This window comes from Oculina patagonica, chromosome 7 (genome assembly GCF_052425735.1).
Source record: "Oculina patagonica isolate OP01 chromosome 7, crgOcupat, whole genome shotgun sequence".
Lineage (NCBI taxonomy): Eukaryota > Metazoa > Cnidaria > Anthozoa > Scleractinia > Oculinidae > Oculina > Oculina patagonica.
This window is the reverse complement of record NC_135764.1, coordinates 25,370,479-25,397,495: the sequence shown is the minus strand read 5'-3', so window position 1 is coordinate 25,397,495 and position 27,017 is coordinate 25,370,479. Positions and strand designations below refer to the sequence as shown.

Sequence of the window (27,017 nt, the reverse complement as noted above, 5' to 3'; positions counted from 1 at the left end):
AATCACTTCGCTCTCGGAATCGCTCTTCGCCAATCGCGCGGGTAACCCAAGGTGAGCCTGCTCGCAGGCTAGATTCGTACGGGTCTACTTTTTCGTAAGTTTTGTTTAACTCCGCCTAGTTTTAAACTTTGAAATGACGCTGGTGCAAAGCAGCTTCAACACTGAGAACATACTTTGAAACAACTGAGCGCGAGTCTAGCGTTTTAAAAGCGCTCGGTTAATTTTTTGCTACAACTACCGGCTGATTCGTTCGGGATTACTTTTCTGTAACTTCTATTAACACCCACTGAGCCTTAAATTAAACTTTGAAATGGTGTTGGTGCAAAACGGCCTACTGAGAACACACTTTTGATACTTAAGGGGCTATGCAACGCAATTTTAGGCAATTTCGGCACTGACCAACTGGTCATAGCATTAACTGAAATATCACAATTACGGCTTAAATTTGTAGAAAAACTTAAAAGGAACACAGAAAGGTCAAAAAGGAGCATGGATGGGAAAAATTTGAGAAGATTTAAATGGATTGCGTTCAGGTAAACTTAAAAAAACGTCGGCCCGCCTTTTTGATTCAAGTTGATCTCGAATTATAGGAAAGTCACTTAAAATGCTCGTACTTGTTTGTTATGTGGCCGTGATTTTGCCAATATATATAAAAGACTTGCCCTGCCAATTTGAAGTTTAGAGCTCTTACTTAACGAAAATAAATAGAATGACCTAAAATACCTTGACCTAGCCCCTTTAACGTCGTCATGGCATTGGATATGGAACAAATGATTGTGACGAAGTCAGTGAGTCATCAATCGTAATTAAACTGATGCGCAGGTTTGGTGTACATTGAGTACATTCCGCAAACAGTGTTTATCAAGATGTTTATTCACGACGTAGTGCCACGATTGTGCGAGTTTTTCATTTCAGTAGTAGTTTTGCTGATTGCAGCTTTTCTTCTTTTGACATTTGTTCTGTCAACCGTCATAGATTTTGCAATGCGATCACGTGATTTGGTAAGTTGTATAGTACTTAGTCCTAGTAGGTATTGCAAATTTGATGCATCTAAAAGAGCTAATATGCAGCCTAAGAAAGAGAGAAAGAGAGACCAACCAAGCTTATATTGAGCTCAGCGCAAGACGATTGTGTTTTTGACACAATCTCGCTTTATCCGAGAAAAATCACAGACTGCATTCATTTAAGATAGAAAACGAGTTTTATGTGTTTAATAGTGGCAAAAATTTACAATTAATACTGGATAATAAGGAAAACATTTTCGTGCCACAACAATGCTTGGTTCGGATAATTTGGAGGTAAAAAAGCTCAAGTATGACTTTGGAATGCTGAAACAGGGACTGCAGTGTAATGCACGAACTTTCAGTCTGATCAAATGCGCAAAATGATCTGCATTTTTTCGGCCACCATGCAGAAGTTATTCGAAAATGCTATGGTAACATACAACGGACTAAATGATGTTTTCTTTTTAATGTTAGTCGACACCTTGTTCGGCAGAAGAACCGCCCTTAACGTCGTCTCCGATTCCCGAACCTGAGTGCCAGGCTCCCACAAAAATCGAACCAAACAAGGTTGAAATCGAACGCCAAACGACGTCACGAAGGAAAAGGAATTTGCCACCACCTTCTAATGAAATCGAGACTGCGCGCGCGGTTAGAGTCCAGTCCATGATCGAGGCTCACAGGCGTGGCTTGAACAGGCTGTATGCGGGACGAAAACGTGCTGTGGCTCTTATAAGAGCTGCAAATAGGATCAGAAAAAAACATGCGCTGGACTTGGAAGAAAAAGGCAAGGCTTGGGAGCAGCTATGCTCAAGATTAAACGCGGTTATGCGCGAACGAGAGCGGGAATTAAAAGCCTGGGTGAAACAGATTCAGGAAGAAAGCAACCCACCACTTGCATCACTAGAGAGACAGAATCAAATAAGAATGAGCGCCTCAGTGCACGCGGATAGAGATGTAAACGGGCCACAGTTGTCACCAGTTACTGAATCTGTAATCGAAAATGATGCAGATTTGACCTGCGAGGCTGGCGGACTCGCACAGAATCCTGGGAAGGAATGCAGTGATATGAATCAAGAAAAGACAAGCGCAATAAGGAACAGTGCTGATGTGGCTGCTATCAAAAATAAACAGGTGATTACTTTTGTTTTATTTTCCGATCAGAAATAAGACTGTGGTCAACTCTAAGTATAGAAGCAAGTTACTACGTTAGCTGTGTAACTTATTGTTTGATATTACTCTGACATGGCAATGCATTCAAGGGCAATTGTTTGCGACTGAACTAGCGTTTAGAAAAGGGACGCAGGTATGAGAAAGGGGCACCATTTTCCATGGAAGGAAAATAAATGACTTACTAATTTTTTTGTCAAGATGGTATATAAAAGGTGACGGTTTGGGCCTTGGGGAGAAGCATTTCAGTATAAAACTTGGATCATTACCCTTCCCCTCCCCCTGGTAAGATATTTTCATCTTTAACTTATGAAGGCATAAAGAAGTTGTTACAAGAATGTGAATACATTCATTGTTTCCCCGACTGTATCCAATCACTGCAATAATCCACCTCTCGCACGGCTATTATAATTTGTAGGATGAAGAAGACACGCATAATCCATCACATAATCCGAACGGAACGAAGATGCCAGATTGCAGAGTACTTGGTGACAGCAAGACAATTAAAATGAAGGTGATGAATTCAAACACGTTTTACCTTGTGAACTGAATGTTACTAAACATAAGACAACTCCAATTGAGAATTCAAAAGAGATTTCTGGAAATAATAAAGAAACATTTCGCTGAACTTACTGAAGCTTTACATTAATTCTCGTTCCCAGAGCCACCTATCCCTCTTAGTCGACAGAGCCTGGGGCACAAGGAGTGATGCTTTTGCCCCAGGCTCTGCAGGCTGGGTAAGGAGGACAAGAGGCTCTGGGGATGAGAGTGCTTCACATTTGGAACAACACTCGGCTTAGTCCCTAGGCGACTTACACAAATTGGCTTTTTGCTAAACTAAAGACACAGAGAATAATAACTGCCTCGTCCCAGGCGTCCTCGTCCTTGGTCGTGAACGGTACGCTTGGCGTTGTGGGACTGACGTTGCACAGTTCGCTTGGCGTTCTGGGCCTGATGCGGACGGGAAAGCGGACGCGCTCCGCGGCTCGCTCCCTAACCACCAACCCCCGCGCTCCCTGTTTTCCCGCCTTACCGCCTCAACGTCCGGCCAATCGGCGCCTGGGGACGAGGCAGGGATAATAACGAGTTTCAACCAGGCACCTCAAGTCTCTATGCACTATTTAAATAATTTTCTTAACGTGTTATTGGAATTACAATCTTTTTTCACACGGACATAGCCCTTCATAAACAAATCACCGCCTTAAATTTATCTTCTGTACGTTTGTTCACGTTTTAAAATTCTTGTCATTATAAAGGCAACCCCTAGATACCACCAGGCGCACGAGCTGATTGGTTGTCTGCTAACCGGCTATCATCTCATATCCTACGACTAGGAAAGGTGCACAGAATACTGTCGATAGCGAAAGTAGATGCTGCTTCTTACGATAGGGGCTCCATTTATAAGTAAACATTATTCTTCAAAATTCAGGGATTGTCTTTAACATAAAATAATTTAGTTGGCTAAATGCTCATATCCTACTAAATTTGTTTAGCAACTATATGCTAATACGAGTCTTTTGTCAACAGTTTGGCAAAAACAACAAGCTCGCCAGTTTAATGGAGGATAGTAAAGTTGGTGATGGATTTTACGTGTTCCTGTAAAACTTCACGTAGCGTTTCATTCAAGTCACGGAGAACTTCAACAAACCCATACCAAGGGTGCGTTTCTTTGGGAAAAATCCAAATCCGGATTCTTGATCCAAAAACGGATTTTGCGTTTCTTTACCTATATCCGAAAATGGATTAATCTTGGATCAATGATCTGAAGAATCCACACTTCGAGTGGATACATCAGATCATATCTGAATCCGGATTTTTAGGATTCATGATCGTGCGTTTCTTTGGGAAAGGATTCGAAAAAAGTACCTTGGCCAAGCGGTGTTTGCTGTGAAAATACAGGTTCGCTCTTTGTAAACACTGCCATACGGAAAGTTTTAGGCCGTTATTTCGATCAAAATACAAAAATATTTCACGATAAAAGGAAACGGTAGCTTCAGATAGGTATGTAGTATCATTTTAAACGGGATGCAGGTTTTCTAGAACAGCCATTTTGTGCCTGCGGAAGTTGTATCCTTTTGAAATTGTCACGAGTGAAATTTGCACTGATCATTTCGCAATCATTCTTCGCTCTCGGATGCTTTCTAGCCACATTGTGCTAAACGCTAAAGAAGATCTACTTCGACGTGTGGTTTTTGTAAAAGATTTTGTATGCTTAAATTATTTTAGCTAGGATACATTCGACGAAAAATAAATTTGTGCTGATATTTTATGTTCTGTGCGAAATGTGTTTACGGGGTTGTCATGGCAAAAAAATCCGTTTTCGGATTCTTCGTTTCTTTGGGAGCAAAGTATCCGTGTGATCTGAGATCAATGATCCAATTTTGGATTTTCCCAAAGAAACGCACCCCAAGAAGTATATCTTCTTTGACTGACAATAGGCGTGACGTCATCGAGGGTTGCTAAGAAACAACAAAGTCACGTGATGTTTTCTTAAGAATCGATTTCGTGTCATGAGCAGGTAGCTTTTGACGTCCGAGGTTACTCATACCAAATAAACAAATTTTGTTATTAAAAACAAAAGAAAAAAAGATTTAAACAAGTTTTTTTTTAAAAAGTTGATGATAGGGATGGCTCGATTTCACACATGTTTAAAATAAAATTCAGAAAGCGACATTTTTGCTCAAAACAATTCTAATCCATGTTTTATTCTTTGTATGAATGGGGTACAATTAAAAAGATAAATTTCCTATCGTCTTAATTTCTGGTTAAGAACGTTAGGTAGAGGAACACTTTAATAAAAGTCAGACAACACAAGTTAGTAAACAGATATCCTGATTACAAATCACAATATAATATTTTCCATTTCCTTTGCAAAAGTAATTATGTGGAGAACAGAGAATAGCATTGATGCAAAGACATTAATAAAGTGGACGAAAGCTAATAAACGACGCAAGGAAAAGAATGTGCAATAAAAACGGAATTAATGTAAAAAGCCTGTCTCGGCTTGAGGTAATTCATACAATTTGTTTCACTTCTTTGAATCTATTTTTCCTTGTATTTTTCCTAGCTTTGTATACATTATATACTCGATATCAAGACCTTGTCGAAGAGGATAATAAACCCCGTATACTGAGGAGATATTTCTTATTTACAAGTCCATAACATATATACTTCTTGTAAGAACAAATAAATACAACTCTTATAGTTTTTTCTCCGTCAATGTAAAATTTCTTTGAGATTCACAGTCTTATGATTATTTAGGTTGCAATGAATTGTATGCAACCGTACCAAGCTTTATAATTGAAATATTTACCACGAGTCAAATTCCTCGAGGTTTTGTTCCTAAGATATTTATATTTCCTTCGAAACTGTTCACGCAGTTAACTTCCGATAAAGACAATATTGCGTGACTAGAATTTGCGTCACCGCTCCGTAGTCAGACAACATTAAGAGTCACGCGTGTCACCAAAACTTCAATATCGTCATCGCATCTAGCACTTTGCTTTGACGACTTCACTTAACCCGGAATCTTTCGTTAATCAGCCTTGCTTTTCTCTGGGAAGCCTTTCTTTTTCAGTACTCAGTAGCCGCCGTTATTCAGTTTGTCGTTGTTAACAAAACACATCACTCCCCTGAGGGATCATGGTACCCAGATCGTTACAGCCATTGTGACGTAATATATCTGCGCACTCTTTACTCCCAGCACTCTTTGCGTGCCACAGAGCCGAGCGACCTTTGACGTCGAGAATCCGCACATCTGCAAAATACTGGCGAGAAAGAGAGAGAAAATGCTATATCAGCAAGCTTTTGGATTATCGAATGTTAGAAAATATGGTCGAACCACCCGTAAGAGGACGTGGCGAACAGGAGGGCGTTTGTTTATAGGAGGAAAGGTAACACAGGACAGAAAAAAAATGACATGGTTGGACCATGCTTAAATGATAAACAACAAATCAAACATTTGATAATAATACCTGCCCACTAAATAAAAAAATATTTTAATGCATATATATCAAACCGGAGTTTAAGGAAGACGTCCCGTCAATTTATGAGAGATGTACGCTAATGAGAGGTTCCAAATAAAAAGTTTTCTTTAACATCTGGGCAGGAAAATGCGAGTTTGATTGTATTATGATTTCACTTCCAAAGATATAAATTGCTATTGCTAACTTCTAACCTATTCACTAAAAACAAGGCAGGCAGGTGAGGGAATTGAAGACATGACGTTCTTAGAAAAAACATGTCTTGATTGAAAGCGAAATTCTCCCAAAGAGAATTATAGGAAAAGTATAGAACACAGTAAGATGAATTTGGATGTCGATCAAGGCTCTGAACTCAAGACTTACCCATATAAGGAGTTGTGTTATGACAATATTCCCTAGTGAACAGCTTATATGAAGTGCTGTGCAACTCTCCCTGTCTTCATAGGTCGTGTTGAGATCCTCAGGTGAACAGTGAGCCAAAAGAAGAATGCACTGCGGTAAATCTTCTCTTATTACAGCCTCTAAGAGTTGCTGTGAAGAATACAAGACAAGTAAATTCGGAAATCTTCGTTAGTGTTTTTGTCACGTCGGAAATTTTGTAAGGCTTCGGGTCAACTTCGGAAGTATTCAGAAGTCTTTGGACCAACTTCGGGAAATCTTCCTGAGACTTCGCGTCAACTGCGAAAATCTTTGGAAGACTTTGTGTCAACTTCTGAAGTATTCGGATCAACTTCGAGAAATTTTGTCTGAGCCTGTGTGTCAACTGTGAAAATATTTGGAAAACTTTGTGTCAACTCTGAAAAGAAGGGTAATGGGCCAAATCAGAATCCAGAAATTTTGTTGAATGTGCAGTAAGTCCATCTTGCAGAACATTTAGTAATTCAACTTGATTTTGCTTGGTTGAAAGCAGTGCAATTACTCCCAAATAGTACTCCGTAGGAGTTCCTACTATGTTTTTATGAGAAAAGTGCTGAAGCGTACAGACGTGACCACAAATTGCTGACAGAATGTAAACAGTCTTATTCTTCTCTGTAAACAGCTCTACTTACCTCGCCTAATGAGAAATCACATGGTGGCAGCGGCAGCTCGCAAAGAAACTCCTTCCCCTCGTATTTCGCTCGGACCCATTTTTCTTTCTCTTCTCTAGAAAAAGATTTAAAAAAGAAAACTGAAAACAATGAAAGGATATACGTATTAGGCTACGTTTACACGGACACGGTTATCAATCGACACGGTTTCATGACCTCGAAACCGCATCGAAAACGACACGGTTTCGAAGTGTTTACACGGAACCTATTTAACCATTTTCCGAATGTTTTCGAATGTGATTGTATAAGCAAGCGCTGCTCTCTATGCGTGTTTCACCGTGTTTACCCTTCGTGAGCCAGCCAATTCGTGCCAAAATACGTTGCCGTTTTCAAATCGATGCGGTTTCGTCGTTTTTGACCGTTTACACGTCCAACGAAACCGTATCGTTTTGAAACGCTCCCTTTTGACAGCGTTTTCAAAACGACCCGGTTCAGTAGTGGTCTCGATCAGCGCCGTGTAAACGAAAGGCGTAACCGCATCGAAAGCGATGCGGTTACAAATGAAACCGTGTTCGTGTAAACAGTGCCTTAGTGCAGCTCTCGTCAGTTTATAATTCTACTGGTTCTGTAGTGTATCCGTTTCTGTTGTTTTGAGGGCTGAGGGCATTGTTACAGTTGTTTGTTCTGTTGTTCTCTCAAAGCGTAGCAAGCCATTTAGTAAGACCTTGCAAGATATTTTACCCGACCCCTTAAAGGGATCGTGTCACGGATTTTAGCCAAACGTAGGCATAGGAAATGACCATCAAATTTGTTTAAATGTATAAAATAACCTCTTAAAACAGTGAAGGAATATTTAAATAACACACCAAATGCAAAAGAAGGTACGGATGGCCAAAAGTGTCGAAGAATGAAACGGATTGCGATCTGGGCTTTTGAAATATGGTCCGGCGGAACAGTTTTCAAAGTTAATCTTGTCTGCTTGTAACTTTAATTTATGACGCCCGGGAGACACATTTGGCTACAATGAAGCTATGGTTTTGTCATTTTGTATCAAAGAATTTATTTCTTTGCAAACATTTAGTTTCATAGCGAATATTTGGCCAAATTTAATAACATAAGATTAACTTAGCCGTGACATAGTCCCTTTAATTTCTCCGAAATGCTGATTGTTTGTAAGGTTATCGTTTGAATCTTGTATTTGAAGTGTCTACAACAGCGTGACCTTCCATAATCCTTGCGTGACCGTGACCTCCATTTGTTACAAGTTGAACATTACATGCATACCTTGTTGATGTCGGTGTTGGTTTTGTCTTGTTCTCTAACCTTCCTTCCCAGACGCTGTTAGCAAGAGTGTTACCAATCGAACTAATCACGGCTGTTAACTCAGATCTGCAAATAAAACAAGTGCATTACATCAATCACTTCTCGTGGCATACTGTAGTTGCTAGTGCGTACATAGAACAGTGGGTCCGTAAACACCCGCGTGTAAAGAACCTATTGGTTTAAGAACCTGCTGGCAGACTCAGAATTTGCTTCATTTTAATACCCCAAAATATAAGAACCCGTTTAGCCAAGCAAGTTCTTATATGTGGGTTATAGAAAATGTTTATGAACATTTTTAACAGAACATCCCAAACTGTATTTACAAATAAAGAAAAGACAGATTCACATAGACTGTAATTGTCTTCTTTGGACCTTGCATGAGGCTTAAAGCAATACAGTTATGAATAAATGCTGCATAATGAAGGACCAAACCCCTTTTTTTTTTCTTCTCGTACAATCAAAAACTATGGCTCCTCCTTAGAAATTAAGAACCTTATTAAGAGCCTACTTAGCCTAAATTACCAATAACTGCCCCCAAATACAAGAACCTATTTTGCCAAACTTAGAAACATTGTAGGTTCTTACACGCGGGTGTTTACTGTAGTGGGTCCGTAGAACATTTTAAATACCAGCCTTCCGTGGGTAAAATTTGAGAAAGAGACTGGACTGGTACGGTGGCGAGATTTGCGACTCGTAATTACGGGAAAAAGGTATGCGAAGTTTAGGAGAATGCGCCTACACGCATTCAGCTTGTGCTGCCATTTCCGCGTAAAAACTGTATTCTCAACCTTGCTTCGAGAGTTTTTCCCCCATCTCCCTAGTTTTCCTTTCTCCACAAAAGACACTTCTAATTTGCTATTACAGGTCCCAACAGTATAACAGTAATATTTTGTTGTCAAATTCAGCATTTATTTCACTTAAGAAAATAATAAATTCTTACATATATAACAAGTTTTATTAAATACTTTAAGTTCCTCTTACGTTTATACCATTGTTACAATTTCACCAAGCATCGAGCCACGCTTTCTTATTTGCCTTTACAGTTCTTAAAGCGACTTTCGATTGAGTGTCGTAAAACCAAAACCATAGAAATCACTCTGGCCAATCACAAAGGACACAGACAATCCAGTGAACCAATCAAAACTCGAAGCAAATACATGTAGCAGGCACAAAGCGCGGGAAAACGCGGGTGAGCGAGTCACGATTGATTTTGATTTTATTTGATTGGTTGAGAAAGTGACTGGAGTTTTTTTAACTAATCTCCAAACGTAGTAATGCCAAACCAAAGCAAATGCGAGTTACTTGCGACACTCAAGCGAAACTCGTTCTAAAACAACGTGTATTTTCATAAACTAGCTCAAGTGTATTTTCTACTTACGGCCATTCATCCAGATCTAGTGACCGTACTCTAGACAAATGAGTTCCAAGATTTCTGTGAATTCCAGAACATTCTATACACATCAGAGCTCCAAGGTTCAGTGACGCCCAGTCAGGATCTGACATAAGAAAAATAAACACAGACATCAATAACTCAGTGGTTCATTGCCTTTCTTGAAAAGAAAATAGCGTTGTTTCAAATATTTCACTCGTAACGCTTATGATTTGATTAAGTGCCGTAGGTGCAGTTGCTAACCAATACAATGCACAAGGCGGGTAGGTACAGGTCTCGCAAGGTGTGACATGAATGGCTCGCTACCCTTCGAAAGAATAACAGAACAAATAACAGGAACAACGCCCCTAGCCCCCAAAACAATGGCGTCTGCTACACAGTAGAATTACAAGCTTGCGAGAGCTGCTAAACTACTGAACAAGCCAGACGCTAATCTATACTTAAAAAAAAAAAAAAAAAAAAAAAAAAACTTGATAACTGCAAACTCAAGCAACCCACAAAGACAAAAATAAAAAAAAAAACAATCAACCAAAAATGAAAAACAATGTCATAAAAAAATGTAATTCGCTTTTTTCACGATCCCATAATACCTTGTTTACTCCCCAAAATTTTTGCATGAGCATTGTTTTCAATTTCTCTTGGGACGATTGTACGTCATTGTAAATCCCAAGAGAAATTGAAAACAATGCTTATGCAAAAAATTTGGGGGTTAAACAAGATGTATTATGGGAACGGTGAAAACAGCAAATGCACTTATTTAAGGAAAACAGTAACAGGACACCCAACTTACTCGGTGCACCACAGTCCACGCACACTTCGTTTCCTTCCATATTTCGTATTGATTGCATGTCGTGTCCATTAGTTGAAGAACTGCTGTTACCTCTTGACTAAAACAGAAGGAAGTAAACAGAATCAGTTAACAGTGAAGTGCGCTTATTTTTATTGGACAACTCAAGAAAAGTTAGATTAGAATTGAAGTTAAACTGCAGGCAGTCTCTCTCCTGCTCCAACATCCCTGAAGACGAACGCAGAGATAGCGAGCAAGCTGTAAGAATCGCGCGCTGGCTTGCGGCTTTGCCACTCATATAACACGCTTGCTATTTTTGTGTTCATCCACACGGATTTTAGAGCAAAACAAAGACTGCTCACGGTCTAACTTAAAAGGGGAATTAGAGGTTAATGTGTACGAAATGGGATACAACAGTAAACGAGATTCAATACACACCACTTAAATGATACAAGGAAGAGTCAGTGATGATCATGATTGTACTATATAAGATTCTGCTTTTTGCTAATTATCCAAATTATTTAAAAGATATGTTTACCAGGGCTGAAAATAATTTTTTCACTTGAAAGGACATACAGTACGTCCTACCTGGACATCATCTTGGTCGGACATCACCAAAAACAAATGGTTGAATTTTATTCATTGTTATTGTAAAATGACTTACAATCAAAAAATTGTCCGGACATCATGTCCGACCACACTTGGGATTTTGTCGGACATGAGCAAATTTTGGTCGGCCAATGTCCGATGACCGACTGTTATTTGCAGCCCTGTACAGTTTGCGCGGTAATCATATTCTGGTCCTTTCCAACTCAAACACAAACACCTATGGTCTGCTTTCTTTTTTATACGCAGCTAGTAAAATATGGAACTTTCTCCCAGACACTTAACTTATAGAACATCACATTTTCTACAATTCAAGCAGGAGATCCTTAACTATGAAGCCTTTCCACAGTAGATCTACTGATATTTCCTTCTGCATGCATAATATTGTATTAAGTTTAGTTTAGAAATAATAATAATGGTATTGTAATACAGCATATTTTATTTCACTTTATTTTACTTTTTCTTTCTATAACTTTTTTCTCGAAGATATTAGCTCTATACAGCTACTCTGGAAATTTCGAGGATAAATTAAGTATATGTATGTATGTAATACATCCCTTTTTTCTCTATTTATTACAAATCTACCAATCCGCCATCACTTTTTCCTCCTTCATACATAACGCGTATACGTCAATACATTTTCTTTTTTTGAAGACCTATATAAATATCTTGATAAATTTAGTTGTAAGATATCCGCGTCCACATTCACGTAAATGCGCACTAGTTAAGCGTCATTGAAAGTCAACAGAACCAGATGTACCTTGGTGAAGTTCTTTCATGACGGATTTTGCATCTCTTTAAAAACAACTATTAAAACTAAAACGACTTAAATTATGGCCAAATGATTTGTAGGATTCATGTTTATTTCATTAGCTGTGCAGATACACGAAATGATTTATTTCCTGCAAACTAGTTCACGGCAAGTTTGTTTTACAACTTCTCGTATCTCACGTAATCGCCAACAATACAAAAATGGATTTAAGGCCGAGTTAATGAATACGATAGTTGAAGTAAGAGAACGGCTAAGGAAAACATTGAATGGATTCACTGAAGTCACGACAAAAGCAACAAAATAAGGGAAATAACAGAATACAAGTACAAGAAAAAGTAAAAAAGCATTAAATGCGGAATTTTTCAGGGTCGACATAGTGTTACAATTCCCAGAGTTAGTTTCAACCGCTTGGAACTGACTTTGAATCGCATTTTGATGATGACGTACAGTTTTGTAGATTTTTACATGAGAATAAGCTGAAATGCACAGACAAGCACATATAACAACTACAATCGCAACTAGTTGAACCATTTGCTGCCAAAAGTGTGCGCTTGCTAAGATTACACAACTTGTCCAGATCACCAGTAGAATTCGTGTTACTCGCGGGATTGTGACAATACTTGAATACTGTAACGTCTTTTGAACGGCGATCAGTCTGTCTACACTAATCGCGGTGATTGTACAAAGGGAGATTCCACACAAAGAAAATCCAAATATGTTGTAAACGTTCTTGAACACATCTTTCAGTTTTTGGGATTGAGAATACAATCCTATTAAATCGTTTGTGATAAAAAGTGGTTGTACAACTGAACCAACAGCGAGATCAGATAGCGCCAAACCACACAGTAAAATCATTGATGGTGAACGAAGGGCTGGCGTTTTATACACTGCATGAAGAACCAGTGTGTTCCCAATAATCGCTGTTAAAGCAAGAGGAAGGTTCACAGCACAATTTATCACCAGAACATTTCTTATAGCATCGGTGAAGTTTTCCTCGTTCGATGAATACACTGTTTCTTGGGACGACATATTCAGTTGCAATGTTTTTGTTTCATTACGAAAAATGACTCTAATTCGAACAACAAACACGGAACAAGCTTCAAACCCTTAAGGAAAAATGTCGTATTTAGAACCCACAGCTATTTTGAGAATACTAATATATTGAGCATTGTTTGAGAATCTGCATAAAAAGCGGAACATGTGTGACTGTTTAAAAAGGGTACCTGCAAAACTCTTTATATTTTAACAACTCTTTCAATTGCAGTGGGTGGAGAATAGGTTTTTAATAATATATAAATGTAAAAATACGATCATAGCAGAGTCCCTAAAAACCTAATTGTTTCGGAAATAATATTAGTCAGATAAATGACCACGTTATTTTGCTGCGTGATCTACACACACGCAAATGTTTTTGACCCTGAAAATGATGAAACCTTACACCGATGGACGTATGGAATATCAGTTTTCGGGCTATATGCAGCGAATCCCGATAAAACAATTCCCTTTATACGAAGTCACCGGTATAACAAACCATATTATTCAACCCGGTCAAAGTTACTAAGAGTTTAATGTACGGAAACAGAACCCCATTATTAACGAACCCTTGTTATAATTTCCCCAGTCCTTAAGCACTTCGCTATATCGGGGCTTTCAATACAGAGAACGAAGATTTCAAACAAACTGGTTTCATTATTACGGTGAAAACCGGTAAAGCGTTTCTCCCCAAAACGAAGCAATTCGTCGAAACTAATTCGTGAGCGGTTCACCTTGGCGGACCGTATTACAAAGTAGGAATCGCTCAGGGAACCAATCAAAATGCTACTTTTCATCGTGGACAGGTTTGGCATGTATTAAAATTTTAAAAAAAGAACATTGTTTTGAAAACGCCACGAATAGAAGACGCGTTTGACATTTGTCGTTTGCAAACCATTTTAAAGGAGCTATGTCAGGGTATATTAAGTCATTATCCTGATTCCTTTCAAATTGAAGGAAACCACAAAATAATACTTTTCTAACATAGAAAAACAATAAAGAAGAACTAAAAAGGCGAAAATAAATTTGAAAAACTCTGCCAATTTTTTTTCAAAATGTGTTGTCCGTGACGTAGCACCTTTAATCAATCTCAGTCGTGATGATTTCTTAAACGTTTCTGACACTTGTTGATATTTCTTCTACAATATCAATCCCACCACTTATACAATCGCAAGTGTCACGCATCGCTGCCGAACTCTCTGTTCACTGTTTATTTCAATCGTAACTACGCTTGCTTATTTTTCGGCGTATTTTTGTTTCTTTGGCGTTTTTTGCTACCTTTGAAAGCTATAGCCAGAACAAAACTACATTTTAACTTTTAGCTTGTGTTATTTTCAACTGCATGGCAATCCAATATTATGAAAGTTCTTAAATTAACCTTGACATTTAAAGGCGGATTTCCACTGTCGCGTAAATATTTACGTACGTAAAACGTGCGTTAAAAACGTACGTTTGCAAACTTTTATTGTCGCGTAAAAAGTATTAAAAAGCGTTTCCATTTTACATTCGTTGAACGTACGTAGATGCCCGCCATCCTGAATTTTAGCGCCAAAAGGCAAGGATCTCGCGGGTAAGTCAATTTCTCTGCCGCCAAAGTAATGGCACCCACTGGAGACAAGCGTTTCCTTCTCCTTTTTTTACCTACGGCAAAGACGTAATAGACTCGTAAGAGAAAACAAAAAAAACGCAAGAGATATTGGGTGAGACCGTTTCAAAAACAGTTTAATATCAAGTGGGTGAATACCACATCCTAGTGAAGGAAATGCGTGAATATTACCACGAGTCATTTTATAAATACTTCCAAAAGACAACATAAAAGTTTTGAGTAGGCCTTCCCAATTTACAGCCTTCGTGACCTGGCGTCAGGTAATTTCTTTCGTTACAGCGCTCTTGTAATTTGGGTCTATAGTCAGTTCCATATTGCTGGAAATTTTCGAACTTCATCTATAAAAAGTGCTTCACATCTAAAGCTATGGCAGGCTCAAAAGACTTTTTGAAAAGGATTCGGCAAACTGATTTCCACGTTTAAAACACTTTGATTATATTTCATCGCTTTTAGCTCGGCTTTCTTTTTTTTTTCTCTCTTTTTTTTTAAATGGCGTCGACATGGCAAGCGGTGCCATGTGACAAAATCCAAAAGTATGATTGGTTAAATCGCTAAACTCAGTACAACTTTTGCGAAAACCCACAAGATCGCTACGTGCGTATACGGGCGTGTAACGTACGTAAACATCTAGAAAAAAAACGTGGCATTGGAAATTGGACAACCTTAAGAAGACGCAAGCATCGCACGTAAAATTTTACTTTTATGTGCTTTTATAATTTCCACGTACGTTAACGTGCGTGGAAATAAAAGAAGAAAAACGCATCAGTGTTACTGCACCTTTCAGGCAATAACAAGCGAACTCTGAAGTTAAATACCCAACTAACGATTGCGTTTTCCCCTGCCGTCAATTGAAAAACAGAAAAAACAAACATACAAAATGAATCAAAATCTACCAATCTAACTGACAGATGTGACCTTTTGAACAAGCAAACTTCTGTTTCCCGAGAGGTCCGCTTAGATGATTGACAGCGGCGTCTAAAAAACAAAGCTGTTGATTGAGCAAAGTTTGCGTGTTATGAAAGGCGCAGTAAGTTGACCGTTACATATTTTAAATTTTGTTTTATGTTACCATACCTTTTCTCTGCCACTTTCATTTGACTGTAAACAAGACAGAATCTGTTGTTCTATTAATTGAACCCAAGCATCTCGCTCCTAAACAGAAAGAAAAAAAAATAGTCACATCGTTTTCTTTACTGCAATGCCTGAAAGAGCTCAAATCTGTTACTAAGTCATTGGCACCGCCCAGGCTATCGTAGGTCTTGCTAGCAAGAGCGTTGCAGCTAAGGTCTCTGGTACAAATTAATTGGGACCATACGCTTTAAATTTAATCAATAGTAAAATCTAGTCATCGACTTCTAAATTTTCAACTGCAATACACCGTATGCTGCATAAGTGCCTTTTGCATGACTTCTATGAGTTCGCTTGACAACAATCCAAAACAGATTTCAGTTCTAGTTTTGATTGAAACCAAAATAAATTGATTATTAATAGTGCTTTTAACGGTTCTCCGTTCGCCTCGCTTTAGAATTTGTTGTTAAAACTCAAACTGTTTTAACCAATCACAAATGGGGAAAGGTTCTTTTCATCCAATCAGAAGCGTCGAAAACCAACTCTAATCGCAAATTGTCTCACAATCTCCATGTGATTGGCTCGGGACTCGTTTGTTTGTCCAATTAAATGCTGCCTTTTCCATGTGTCAATCACCAATCAAGATTAACCTACCTCTTGTGAAGCCGCTGCAAACTGCCATGACTTTGCCTCTAACGACACAATGGTGAACTCCCAGTCTGTCATTTCTGCAACAAGGTTTTAAATTAAAGTGGTTTTATTCACGTTCATACATGTATGTATATCATTGAAGGCGGATTTAAAAAAAAAAACCTTATTATGGGAAATTAACGCTCCATAAAATTAACGCAAATTTTTGAAATTCGCGTTAATTTAAGTCGCGTTGATTTTTGTTAACGTTAATTTCCGCGCCGTTAATTAAGTGGATCGTTGATTTCCATGACCTTACTTTCCATTATTTTGGCTCCCAATTTCGCGAAACGGTGCATACGTTCTTGGTTCCAAGGAAAAAGCATTATTTTATCAGGGTGGAAGTCTGCCGATATTACTGAAACTGTGAAGAACGCTCGAAGCGGTTAGATTCCTTCACTTACCCTATACATTGTTTTCGTTTAGGATTATACGCCTAGTGTTGAAGTTAACTCTTTCCTGTTGTCTCAACAGGTTTTTTTCTTTGTGAACGTCACGTTAATTTCCTTCATTTTGAAATGTTACCCCCACTTTCGCGTTAATTTCCTTAATTGGGAAATAATTTTTCCTTCAATTCTCGTTAATTTAAGTCGCGTTAATTTCAAATATCTTAATTGACACAAGCGTTAATTTCCTATAATAAGATATGCCGAAAGTTTCCAAGTTTGCTGTTCGTAATCCGTTCTATTCTTGTTTCTTTTTTCCTACCTTTAGTTAGTAAACAATTTCGTTTGAGGTTTGCTTCATCTGGAAAGTAATTTTGTACCTTGCAAAAGATGACTTACCATAAAACTCCGACAAGCCCCCACCCCACACCCTGCCAAAAATTCAGATGCTGTAATGCTCATTTAACGACTGTAGGACTTCATCTCATAGTGTTTAAAGAGTATTACCATGAGGTATTCTTGTTTGCACCTAAAAAATACAGTGGCGATATCCTTTCTAGCTAATCCCCAAAAAGTTTTGTAATGTAAATTTCAATTTAAAATAAGAGTCACCCCACATGTAGGCCTCCCCCCAAAAAGGGAGGTTGAGAAAAAACAAGCCAAAGGCTTATTATCTAAATTTTTACGGAGATGTAATTGCAAAATTATGAAAACACAAAAAAGTGGTGTGGTGAAATATCGTCTAGGGATAGTCCTGTAATGCATGCAGAGGGTCTGCAGAAAGCTGGAAAATTTATTAAGTATCGCTGGTCTGCAATGTGTGCAAAGAACTAGATAAATTTAGTTCATCACCTGGGTCTAAATCGACTTTGGGTCCACTGCCGCTCTTGACGCGCCTGTGACCTTTCTCCTTCTTTTTTGTACTTCCCGTGGTACTCACTCCCATGGGATCCACCCTGGAACCAGCAGGAACCACTGCATTGGCTGCGGCAATTGCCAGAGCTTTTTCAAGTTCTTCATAGTCTATTTCACAAGATTTTGTGTGTTTACTTCTTTTGTTCTTTTTCTTGATCACACTTGATGAGTCTGTCTTTGTGGAGTTGGCACCGATATTTGTTGCCGGAGTTATAACTTGATTACCTATACTAGCGAGTGCATTGTCAATGTCATGTTGTGTCGGAAGTGAGTTGTATCCTGTATAAGAATCGATTCCATTTTGTACACCATCTACACTGTTCGTTCCTGTATTTTCAGCGCCGCTATTGTTGTTGTCAGACTCCACAGGGGTTGTTGGTCTTGAGTTCCCTGGTAAAACACATCAGTACACGTCAGTACCGGCGAATTTAATACTGGGGGTTACCCTACAATGAACTACTGTAGCATCCCATCCAGGGGGAGTAGAGATACTCCTAACTAAGTCACTTCATGCTACAGAAACCGGGATAAACTCTGGCCTGGTGGGCCAACTAGGCTCGAATGCAGACTTTACCAACAGAGCTGTCATTAAGTTTTTAAGCAGCCATTACACTGAAGTTAGCACCTGTAGCATTTCGCTCTGTATACAAGTGTAACATAACACCTATTATTATATGGCTACAATAGTACTCGCGCTCTGATTGGCTGCTGAGCAGGCATCATTTTCTTGTAATGACCAGGCATTATAAAAAATTTTCTCGGCTCGACGGTTTTTTGAGTTGTGAGTAAAAGCTACTAGCGAGGGGGCAAAAACAACAAAAAATGCCGACAAAATATAACTATCTTTTCAATAACTGAAAGAAAAATATAAGCATACCGATACTTCTTTAGTATGAGCGACGAAGACAGCCACAGAGAGCCAGAGCGAGAGCGAGAGCGAGTTTACCTCCAGTGTTTTTAACCTTGATTTTTTTGAATAGTGCTTAAAGGCCATATAATAAATAACTTATTAACCTCGTCCGTTCGGTCATTACAGGGGAATCTCACACCTCGACCTTGATGTACTGACCTTGCTGTCGCTCGGTCAATACATCAAGACCTCGGTCTGAGATTCCCCTGTAATGACCTCACTCTCGGTTAATAAGTAGTATTTAACATTTTCACCTGTAACATTGGGTGAAGTCAGCCATAACAGGTGTTACAGGTTATGGCCCTTAATGACAGCTCTGACCAAAAGTAAGCCATCGTTAATATAGAGAGGCTACTTTCGGTGAAAGGCAGCGTTCCAGATAAGAGGGTCTCAGGTCAAAAACCCGACAAGATCTGAGCTACCTGACCCAACAAATTACTAGAAAACTGGCGGGAGCCGAGAGAATTTGATGAGTCTGTTCGGTCCTAAAAGTTGAAGGAACTGGAAGACTAATCAGTGCTGGTGCTCCAGAAAGCACAAAGCATCTTTGATTATCATGACTTCCCCTAGATGCGATGAATTCAATACAGATTACTAACAAGCGTTTTGTTGGGTAATAATAATAATAATAATAATAATAATAATAATAATAATAATAATAATAATAATAATAATAATAAAGATATTTTACCTTACCCTTTTAAAGATATGTTACCCTAACAGTTCACTGGTGCCTATTTATATTCCCACACAGGATTAGAGGCATTACTGTGGCTTTATTTTTTTGAGCTGATTTTGCTAAAAATCTCAAGATTATTCATCACTTGCAGTCCAGTAGATTAGCTGGCTAAGATCATGAAGTAGGTGGTGATTTTTAACTACAGCCAGCCACTTTTGACAACCCTACAGCAAAAGTAAATTTTCTTTCCCAACAACATGACCCAATGACCCCAGCCAGGCTCAAATGAATCCAAAGTACAGAACACTAACAACTAGGCCACTCAGCACCTCCCAGGCATCCAAGCTTTTTTTATATTTTAGCCGCACTGCACCACTTGCAATATGTACGGTAATGGGTTATGCATTACAGTCAACTCTATCTAAGACGGACACCTTTGGGACCTGCCACAACTGTCCGTCTTAGAGAGGTGTCCGTCTTGTAGAGAGTCGAGGAAACATGACACCAGTAATTTTGAGATAATAGAGCTAAACCTATGCACAATGAATACACGTCTGTTTTGAGTCTGTTTAAAGTCGCTTTCTTTAACAAAACCTACAAACTGGGACATCAATAATATCAGAAAATTGATTCGTTTTTTCATTATAATCAATAATTCACTCACAGATGCTTCACATAAGCAAAGAAGCTTCATTGTTTTTGGTTGGTAAGCTTGGTATACGCGTATCCTTAGGGCACTGACTAACTTTGCTTTAGCGATATGAAGTTTGGAAGTATTTTCACTAATAAAACACGATAAAAACACTTCTAAAAGTGTCCGTTGTCCGTATTAGAGAGGTGTCCATCTTATAGAGAGTTTGGTTACAGTAAAATGACTGAAAAACGGCAGGGACCATCACTAGGTGTCCATCTTATGGAGGTGTCCGTCTTATAGAGGTGTCCGTTAAGAGAGAGTTGACTGTACATTTAAACGTCTTACCTTGTCCAGGGGTGGTTGCTTTTGGCGGTCGTTTTCCTGGTACCTTTACTGTTGTGTGTTTTAATATTATCGTCTTTTGGTGAACATCATCCATATAATCCTAAAGACAAAGAAATAATGACCTTGTCTTAATTTAAATTTTTAATTTACTAGTTCCACTCAATAATTCAAAAAACGTTTTTACTTCAACAACTGAATATCAGTGAAATTCATCAAATAGGTCTTAGGATTATTATTCTTGCTCTAAAGACTGAAATGTATTTGCATGTTGCACTTCTTATTATTAAGCAATGTCTTGTATTCTACGGGGGACGGGTTGCTTAACATTGTTGGAAGAACTTACATGAAGATTTGGATAATAAGCGAGTACGCCATCTTCTAGAAGTGTAACATATTTCTTCTTCCATTCCTTATTTATTGAGCTGGAACTTCTCTTGAGAAGATAACCCTAGAATTTAAGGATAAGAAATAATCAATATCGACCATTTTACTACAACACAAGTAACATCTACTCAGCAAATTCCAAAATGCTGAGGTACGAGTAATGCACCCTATACAGGGCTTGAAAAATGTCCTTTCTGGCCATCCAGGGCAATAACCAGGCAACTTGTTGATGACTATATCCTAAAAGAGTAAACTAAGGGCCTGTTTACATGATTTCGGAATGAAGTTCGTTCTGCATTTACATGGCAGAGTCGACCAGTTCAACCAAAGGCATTTTCACGTGCGCGGTTTTCGCGCCAGATCAAAACAAGATGGCGCATGTTTCACGCAAACATGTTTTTGTGCCCATTAATTGCCGTATCTGCAATTTCAACGAGTAATTTGACCATAGAGCTGCTTCTTTGGGCTAAACAGTAAATGCTATTACGTTTTTTCGCTCAGAATTCAAACTGTGGAGTCCGTATGCGGTTTCATGAGTTGCGATTTCATCTCGAACGAAATTCGTTCTGTGTTTACATGATACTAGAATGAAATGTCATTCCAGAACGAAACTTTCATCCGGAATGAAAACCGGAATGAACTCGATCCGGAATGACTTGACTTTCGTCTCGGTATCATGTAAACAGATACAGGGAAATGTATGGGGATGGAATGAACTCGTTCCGGAATGAAAGTCATTCCGGAATCATGTAAACAGGCCCTAAGACAAGCACACAACTTCCCCAAGCAAGCAAAATTTGAGTGGTGCTTGTCCAAAGGGAGCTGGAACTCAAGAGGCTGTGGCCTTACATATTACCAGTAACTACCCCCTGGTAGGTCACTTTTTGTGATGAACTCAGGGCTCAAAATAATGGCCGGTCAACAGACAATGTCCGGTCAAGATGACAATTTGTCTAGACAAAGTTTCGGTTTGCCAGTCATTTTGACTGGTCATGTACATTTTTAAAATGACAACTGATGACCAGAAAAAATAATTAAAATAACATTTTTGATACAAATTAAAATTAAAGCGTTAACTTAAATTCTAATGACTTTTTGATGGACTTGTCGCTATAACATCTTACAAGGGCATTAAGAAGCGATCTTTTCAAGAAATTGCAGCCAAAACCGTGAAGAAATAGCGGTCTTTTTATACCACACAAACAAAGACGGTCTAACAAACCGCAGAATATTTTGACCGGTCAGAAACGAGACGTAACCAAGCTAAAATCTGTTTGACCGGTCAACATGACTGGTAACTGTCTGAAAATTATTTTGAGCCCTGTCAACTGGAACACTAAAAAAGAAAAAAAAGATATTTTAAATGGGGAAAATAGAGACAGACTGCAAAATAGGACCTTGAAAATTTCAGCAAATTTTCGCCATCTATGGCGAGGCTCCTTTAATCGGCAACCACTAATTATAATATGGTCACCCACCCCATTTTCGTGTACCAGTACTCCATGTTGGTTATTTGTAATGGGTTATTCCAGAAAAAATACACACCTCCCCGACGGATGGCAAACTGGAAATTCTCGCGGGAGGGGGGGTTAATGGCTCGGGAAATCCGGGCGGGAGGGGTGGTCTGAACCTAAAAATTCTTCCTCGGGGGTCACTTTTAACTTTAACTCGATCGATATGTTTTACCACTTAAAAGAAGAAGTTTGCATCGAAAAATCTTGTAGTCTTCCACTTTATGGTGTTCTTACCTCATATGCTTCAAGTTTACCTTCATAGGTCCTTTTATTCATTAAGAACCAGCGCGATAAATGGATAACAACAACTTTACGATCGGAAAAAAACACTTTCGACCGAGCATGCAACGCCTGGAACATTTTTACGGTACCCAGGCCACCCGCGCCCGTGCTTTGCAACATCCTCAAAAATGCGAAGAAAAGACGATCGGTCCGGCTGCACTTTTCTGGTTTTTTTTTAGCCAACCCGAGAACTCCTTTTGCTGGCTAGAGCTAACATGTGTATACACAATTTGTGTATTATTTGGCTACTTCCAAGTTGAAGTTGAAGTTGAATTAATCCATGTCTTACGATCGATATGTTAACAAGTTTATGAAAGCAAGAACCGTGGACATTACGCATGAAAACTTAAATTTTTGAAAGAAAGGCAAGAGCTCCAGTTGACCTACACACCCATATAGGTAACAAAATTTAAAATTATTGTAGTTCAAAAGGCTCTATTGCTAAGCTTAAGAAGTGTCACACTAGCGAGAACTCAATCTTGTAAACACGAACTCGATCTTGTAAACACACGCCAATTTAGGCCGCCTTGTCACCGACAACTAAAATTATACTTTTTCTTTATTAGCGCATTAAGGACTTTTTTCACTGTGTTTTTTCTTACATTTACATAATTTTTAAGACTTACATATTTCTTATCTTGTACATTTGTTGTTTGACGAAAAAAACAAGTGGCATTTTAGAGGAGAGTGTGCCGGAGGTCACACAAACACACGTGCGATCGTTGAAATTTGACCAGCAAAATTCGCAACATTAGCCCAGTTTTAAAAATTATAATAAACAGGGATCTTTTGGAAGAAAGGTTGCGTCGTTTGTATTGCCTGTTGTGTCCAGTTAGGGCCTTTAAAAAAAATGGAAATCCGGGCGGGAGGGGGGTTCTTGAGCTTGGAAATCCGGGCGGGAGGGGGGGTCTAGCAATCTGGGAAATCTGGGCGGAAGGGGGGGGGCAAAAAATGTTGCCATCCGTCGGGGGGGTGTGGATTTTTTCTGGAATAACCCAATATCACAGTATGTTTACCTGTCTTATAGGGATAGATCTTCCACTTCCAACATCTGTGTCCACCACTACATCTTTCTCCTTCTTTTCCTTCTGCAATTAGAATGGGTAAGTTTAATAAACATGTTTTCTGTTCAAGATTTATAAATCAAAACTATTTTTTCTGTCCCTTGCTGCAAGTTTATGTACAATGTGATGCACAATGGACTGAAACAACTTTGAACAATGAAATGTGGACTTTGCTCCTTTAAAATTTCATTAATTGATTAACATTTATCTACTAGAATTTGTTTGCATCAATGTTTCAATAAAATGGCTGCAAATTATTGCAACAAAGAAAGGTCTGCAACATGGCAAAATTGAAATGTGCATTATTCTGTAACTGACCAAACAACATGAAAATGTCTCCATTTTCTTCAGCCTTTATTTAGAGGAGCTAAATAAATTATTTTTAGATTTGAAACAGAAATTTTTGGTAGAAACTAAAAGTAAAAAAAAATTGTTTCAGTTACAGCCTGGATCAAAATTTCTGTTATTATATGAGAGCTGCTACACTCCTGAAAAAATGGTTTAAACTTGCAGATGTTCTCAATCCACCCTCACAGAATTAAGAAACAATACCTGATGTCCATTAAAGAAATTCTTTCAATTAATATTACAGTTCAACATCTTTACAACAACAATCCTGGGGAGAATTAACTGCTGTTGTCAAGAGATAGAGGTTGTATAGAGGTTTCAATAAGTCAGATTAAAACTTGTATTAATATGGATTGGCACACATGGAAGTGGAGGAGGGGGGAAATAAAAAAAAAACTGTCTGTTGTCAGGATATTAGTAGAAGTCTAAATGTATAAGAAATGTATGGAGACCAGTGGGTGAGAGAAGCAGCTCTTGCAAGGTCTGCTTACTACCCTAGGCAGGGTTTGTTCACTTTTTCAGGCCAAAAATTCAAGGACTTTTCAAGTACTTTCCAGGACCCTTCTTGGAAATTTCAAGGACTTTTTTTCATGAAATTTACCCCAAATCAACAATTTCCAGTCTGTTGTGCCGTTGATGTGCTTGCTGAAGAACTAAAAAAATTGCTTATTTTGGCAGTCTTTTCATTGCCTTGAAGCCTTTTGACATTCAATAAAAAAATCAAGGACTTTGTCTTTCAAAGATCAAAAACCAATTTCAAGTACTTTCAAGGCCTTGAAATCAAACTCCTGAAATTCAAGGATTTTCAAGGGTTTTCAAGATGCATACGAAACCTGCCTTCGAGAGAACAACAGAACAAACAACAAGAACAATGCGTCTAGCCTGAAAAACAATAAGAATCTGCTACACTTAAGGACCAGTAGAATTACAAACTTATGAGAGTGGCTATACTACAGAGCCTAGTTAGGAACATGTTTTTCAAGTACATGTATGCTAAGAATTAGATTCCTAAATATTACATACCGATGAGCTGAACAGCATTGTTCTCCTTCTCGACGAACGTTTTGTGGAAGATGACGGCGTTGATGTTGCACTGTTGGTGCCACTGAGGATGGGGCTGTATGATGGGCCATGTGGCAGCACCTGATCAGGAGGGTCCTTAGCAGTAGGAGAGTGGATTGGATCAAATGACGTCAGAACAGGACTTGTCTCACCCCTGGCTTGGATCAGCTTTTCAATTGCTATAAAAAAATAAATTGAAAATTAAAAACAATGAAGGCATAAAGTCTATTTCAGTCCTAAAGACTAGAGATCCAGATCAATCATCAGTGCCAGGACTTGATGCTAGTTTCTGAAGCATGAACTCTTGAAGTAAAAAGGTAAAGTCTGTGTCCGAGCCATGAGGCTCATACAGCCGGAGCTTATCCCGGTTTCCGTAGCATTAATTAAGCGACTAGGAGTATAGCTACTCCCCCCTAGATGGGATGCTAGTCCATCGCAGGGTTACCCCCCAGCAGTAAATTCGCTGGTACCCATTTATATATACACCTGGGTGGAGAGAGGCACTGTGAGAGTAAAGTGTTTTGCCCAAGAACACAACGCAGCACCCCGGCCAGGCCGCGAACCCGGGCTGTTCGACTCGGAGTCGAGCGCGCTAACCATTAGTCCACCGCGCCTCCCTTGAACTCTTGAAGTGGCCTGGAGTATTGCCACTCCCCTCTGGATGCAAGGCTAGTCCATCACAAATCACTCTTCAGCATTCTGTCAGGTTGCCCTAACAATTTGCCGGTTCTCATTTATACCCTGGTGGGAGGCGCTCGGAGTAATGGATAGTGCATTGACTCCAGTTTGAGAAGTCAGGGTTCAAAACCTGGTCAGGGTCATTGTGTTGTGTTCTTGGACAAGACACTTTACTCTCACAGTGCCTCTCTCCACCCAGGTGTATAGGTAAGGTAAAGTCTGTGTTCAAGCCAAGTGGCCCATAAAGCCGGAGCTTATCCCGGTTTCCGTACCATTAAGTGACTAGGAATATGGTCCCTGGATGGGATGCTAGTCCATCGCAAGGTTACCCCCCAGCAGTAAATTCGCTGGTACCCATTTATACACCTGGGTGGAGAGAGAGAGGCACTGTGAGTATAAAGTGTTTTGCCCAAGAACACAATGCAGCACCCCAGCCAGGGCTCAAACCCGGCCGTTTGACTCAGAGTCGAGCGCGCTAACCATTAGGCAACCACACCTCCCACTACCCAGGTGTATAAATGGGTACTAAATGCTGGGGGTAACCCTGCCATGTACTAGCATCCCATCCAGCGGGAAGCAGAAATACTTCTGAATGCTACTGAAACTAGGCTAAGTTCTGGCCTGATAGGCCATTAAGCTCATATGCAGACTTTGCCCATTATCCCATTTATACTCCTGGGTGAAGAACAACTGATAACCTCAACCAGGGCTCAAACCCCAGCAGACCTTTTAATACAGAACCAGCTACAGTATGTACTATTTATGAGGACACTATACCTTCCAAGATTATAATTACAGCCCACTGAGTACAATCCTCAGTTACATGAGTTATATAAATGGCCGAATTCTTTGATTGAGCTTTCAAGATTTTCTTAATAATGTCATTTCCTACTGGGGGCTTGCTGTAGGTTTTGATTTACTTTATGCTCCAAAATGGAGTAACCTCACAAACTACTGACTTCCACCCAACAACAAATGAAAACATCTCTTTCAGTTTAATAGATACCACACCCAGGCTAGCATGTACCGGTAATTTACTGAAAGATGTCAAATGTGTAAATACTGAACGCCCAAGGATTAAGCAATTGAAAACAGTGAGAAAGCTACAAAGCTGAATTGTATATATTTTAGGCTTACAATATCCTCTGATCAGCCGTTTAATAATATTTTCAGTAGGTTCAAGTCACTATGACTTAGTTTAGCAACATACATTATGTAAAAACCTTCTTTCAATTGTGTTTTTAAAGTTGCAATCATGTGAATGGGGTTACACGTGTATGGCATTTCTACTTTAACAGACAGAAAAAGAATTTTGATATACAATTAGGACTTCACTAGTCATATTTAAGTCACGTAAGAT

General features: G+C 39.0%; 3 protein-coding genes across 5 annotated transcripts in view; 1 reads left to right on the top strand and 2 right to left on the bottom strand.

The window, feature by feature from the left end:
* The first annotated feature begins 746 nt into the window (after positions 1 to 746).
* Positions 747 to 4,861, top strand: LOC144660502 (uncharacterized). Of its 2 annotated transcripts, none has more exons than XM_078521157.1 (4): positions 747 to 1,001; positions 1,479 to 2,135; positions 2,590 to 2,685; positions 3,699 to 4,861. In XM_078521157.1, exons 1-4 carry the CDS (start codon positions 867 to 869, stop codon positions 3,771 to 3,773), a joined length of 963 nt encoding a protein of 320 aa, XP_078377283.1. In that variant the 5' UTR covers positions 747 to 866; the 3' UTR covers positions 3,774 to 4,861. The 2 variants fall into 2 exon arrangements, with proteins under 2 accessions (XP_078377283.1, XP_078377284.1); XM_078521158.1 differs by having other exon boundaries at positions 747 to 1,005; positions 1,498 to 2,135.
* A 139-nt stretch (positions 4,862 to 5,000) lies between these two features.
* The window catches only part of LOC144660445 (arf-GAP with GTPase, ANK repeat and PH domain-containing protein 1-like), a 40,606-nt gene continuing 18,589 nt past the window's right edge, over positions 5,001 to 27,017 (bottom strand). For both annotated transcript variants that reach the window (XM_078521066.1, XM_078521065.1), the window contains exons 6-18: positions 24,941 to 25,158; positions 23,522 to 23,593; positions 20,669 to 20,773; positions 20,326 to 20,425; positions 17,695 to 18,147; positions 16,421 to 16,494; positions 15,773 to 15,850; positions 10,686 to 10,782; positions 9,884 to 10,001; positions 8,467 to 8,571; positions 7,204 to 7,297; positions 6,518 to 6,685; positions 5,001 to 5,938 (exon numbers count right to left, since the gene is read on the bottom strand). In XM_078521066.1, coding sequence (XP_078377192.1) covers positions 5,783 to 5,938; positions 6,518 to 6,685; positions 7,204 to 7,297; positions 8,467 to 8,571; positions 9,884 to 10,001; positions 10,686 to 10,782; positions 15,773 to 15,850; positions 16,421 to 16,494; positions 17,695 to 18,147; positions 20,326 to 20,425; positions 20,669 to 20,773; positions 23,522 to 23,593; positions 24,941 to 25,158 — 1,838 coding nt within the window. In that variant the 3' untranslated portion in view covers positions 5,001 to 5,782. The remainder of the gene's footprint in view (positions 5,939 to 6,517; positions 6,686 to 7,203; positions 7,298 to 8,466; positions 8,572 to 9,883; positions 10,002 to 10,685; positions 10,783 to 15,772; positions 15,851 to 16,420; positions 16,495 to 17,694; positions 18,148 to 20,325; positions 20,426 to 20,668; positions 20,774 to 23,521; positions 23,594 to 24,940; positions 25,159 to 27,017) is intronic.
* LOC144660507 (melanocyte-stimulating hormone receptor-like) lies at positions 10,810 to 14,470 on the bottom strand. Its single transcript, XM_078521163.1, has one exon. It carries the CDS (start codon positions 13,087 to 13,089, stop codon positions 12,184 to 12,186), a length of 906 nt encoding a protein of 301 aa, XP_078377289.1. The 5' UTR covers positions 13,090 to 14,470; the 3' UTR covers positions 10,810 to 12,183.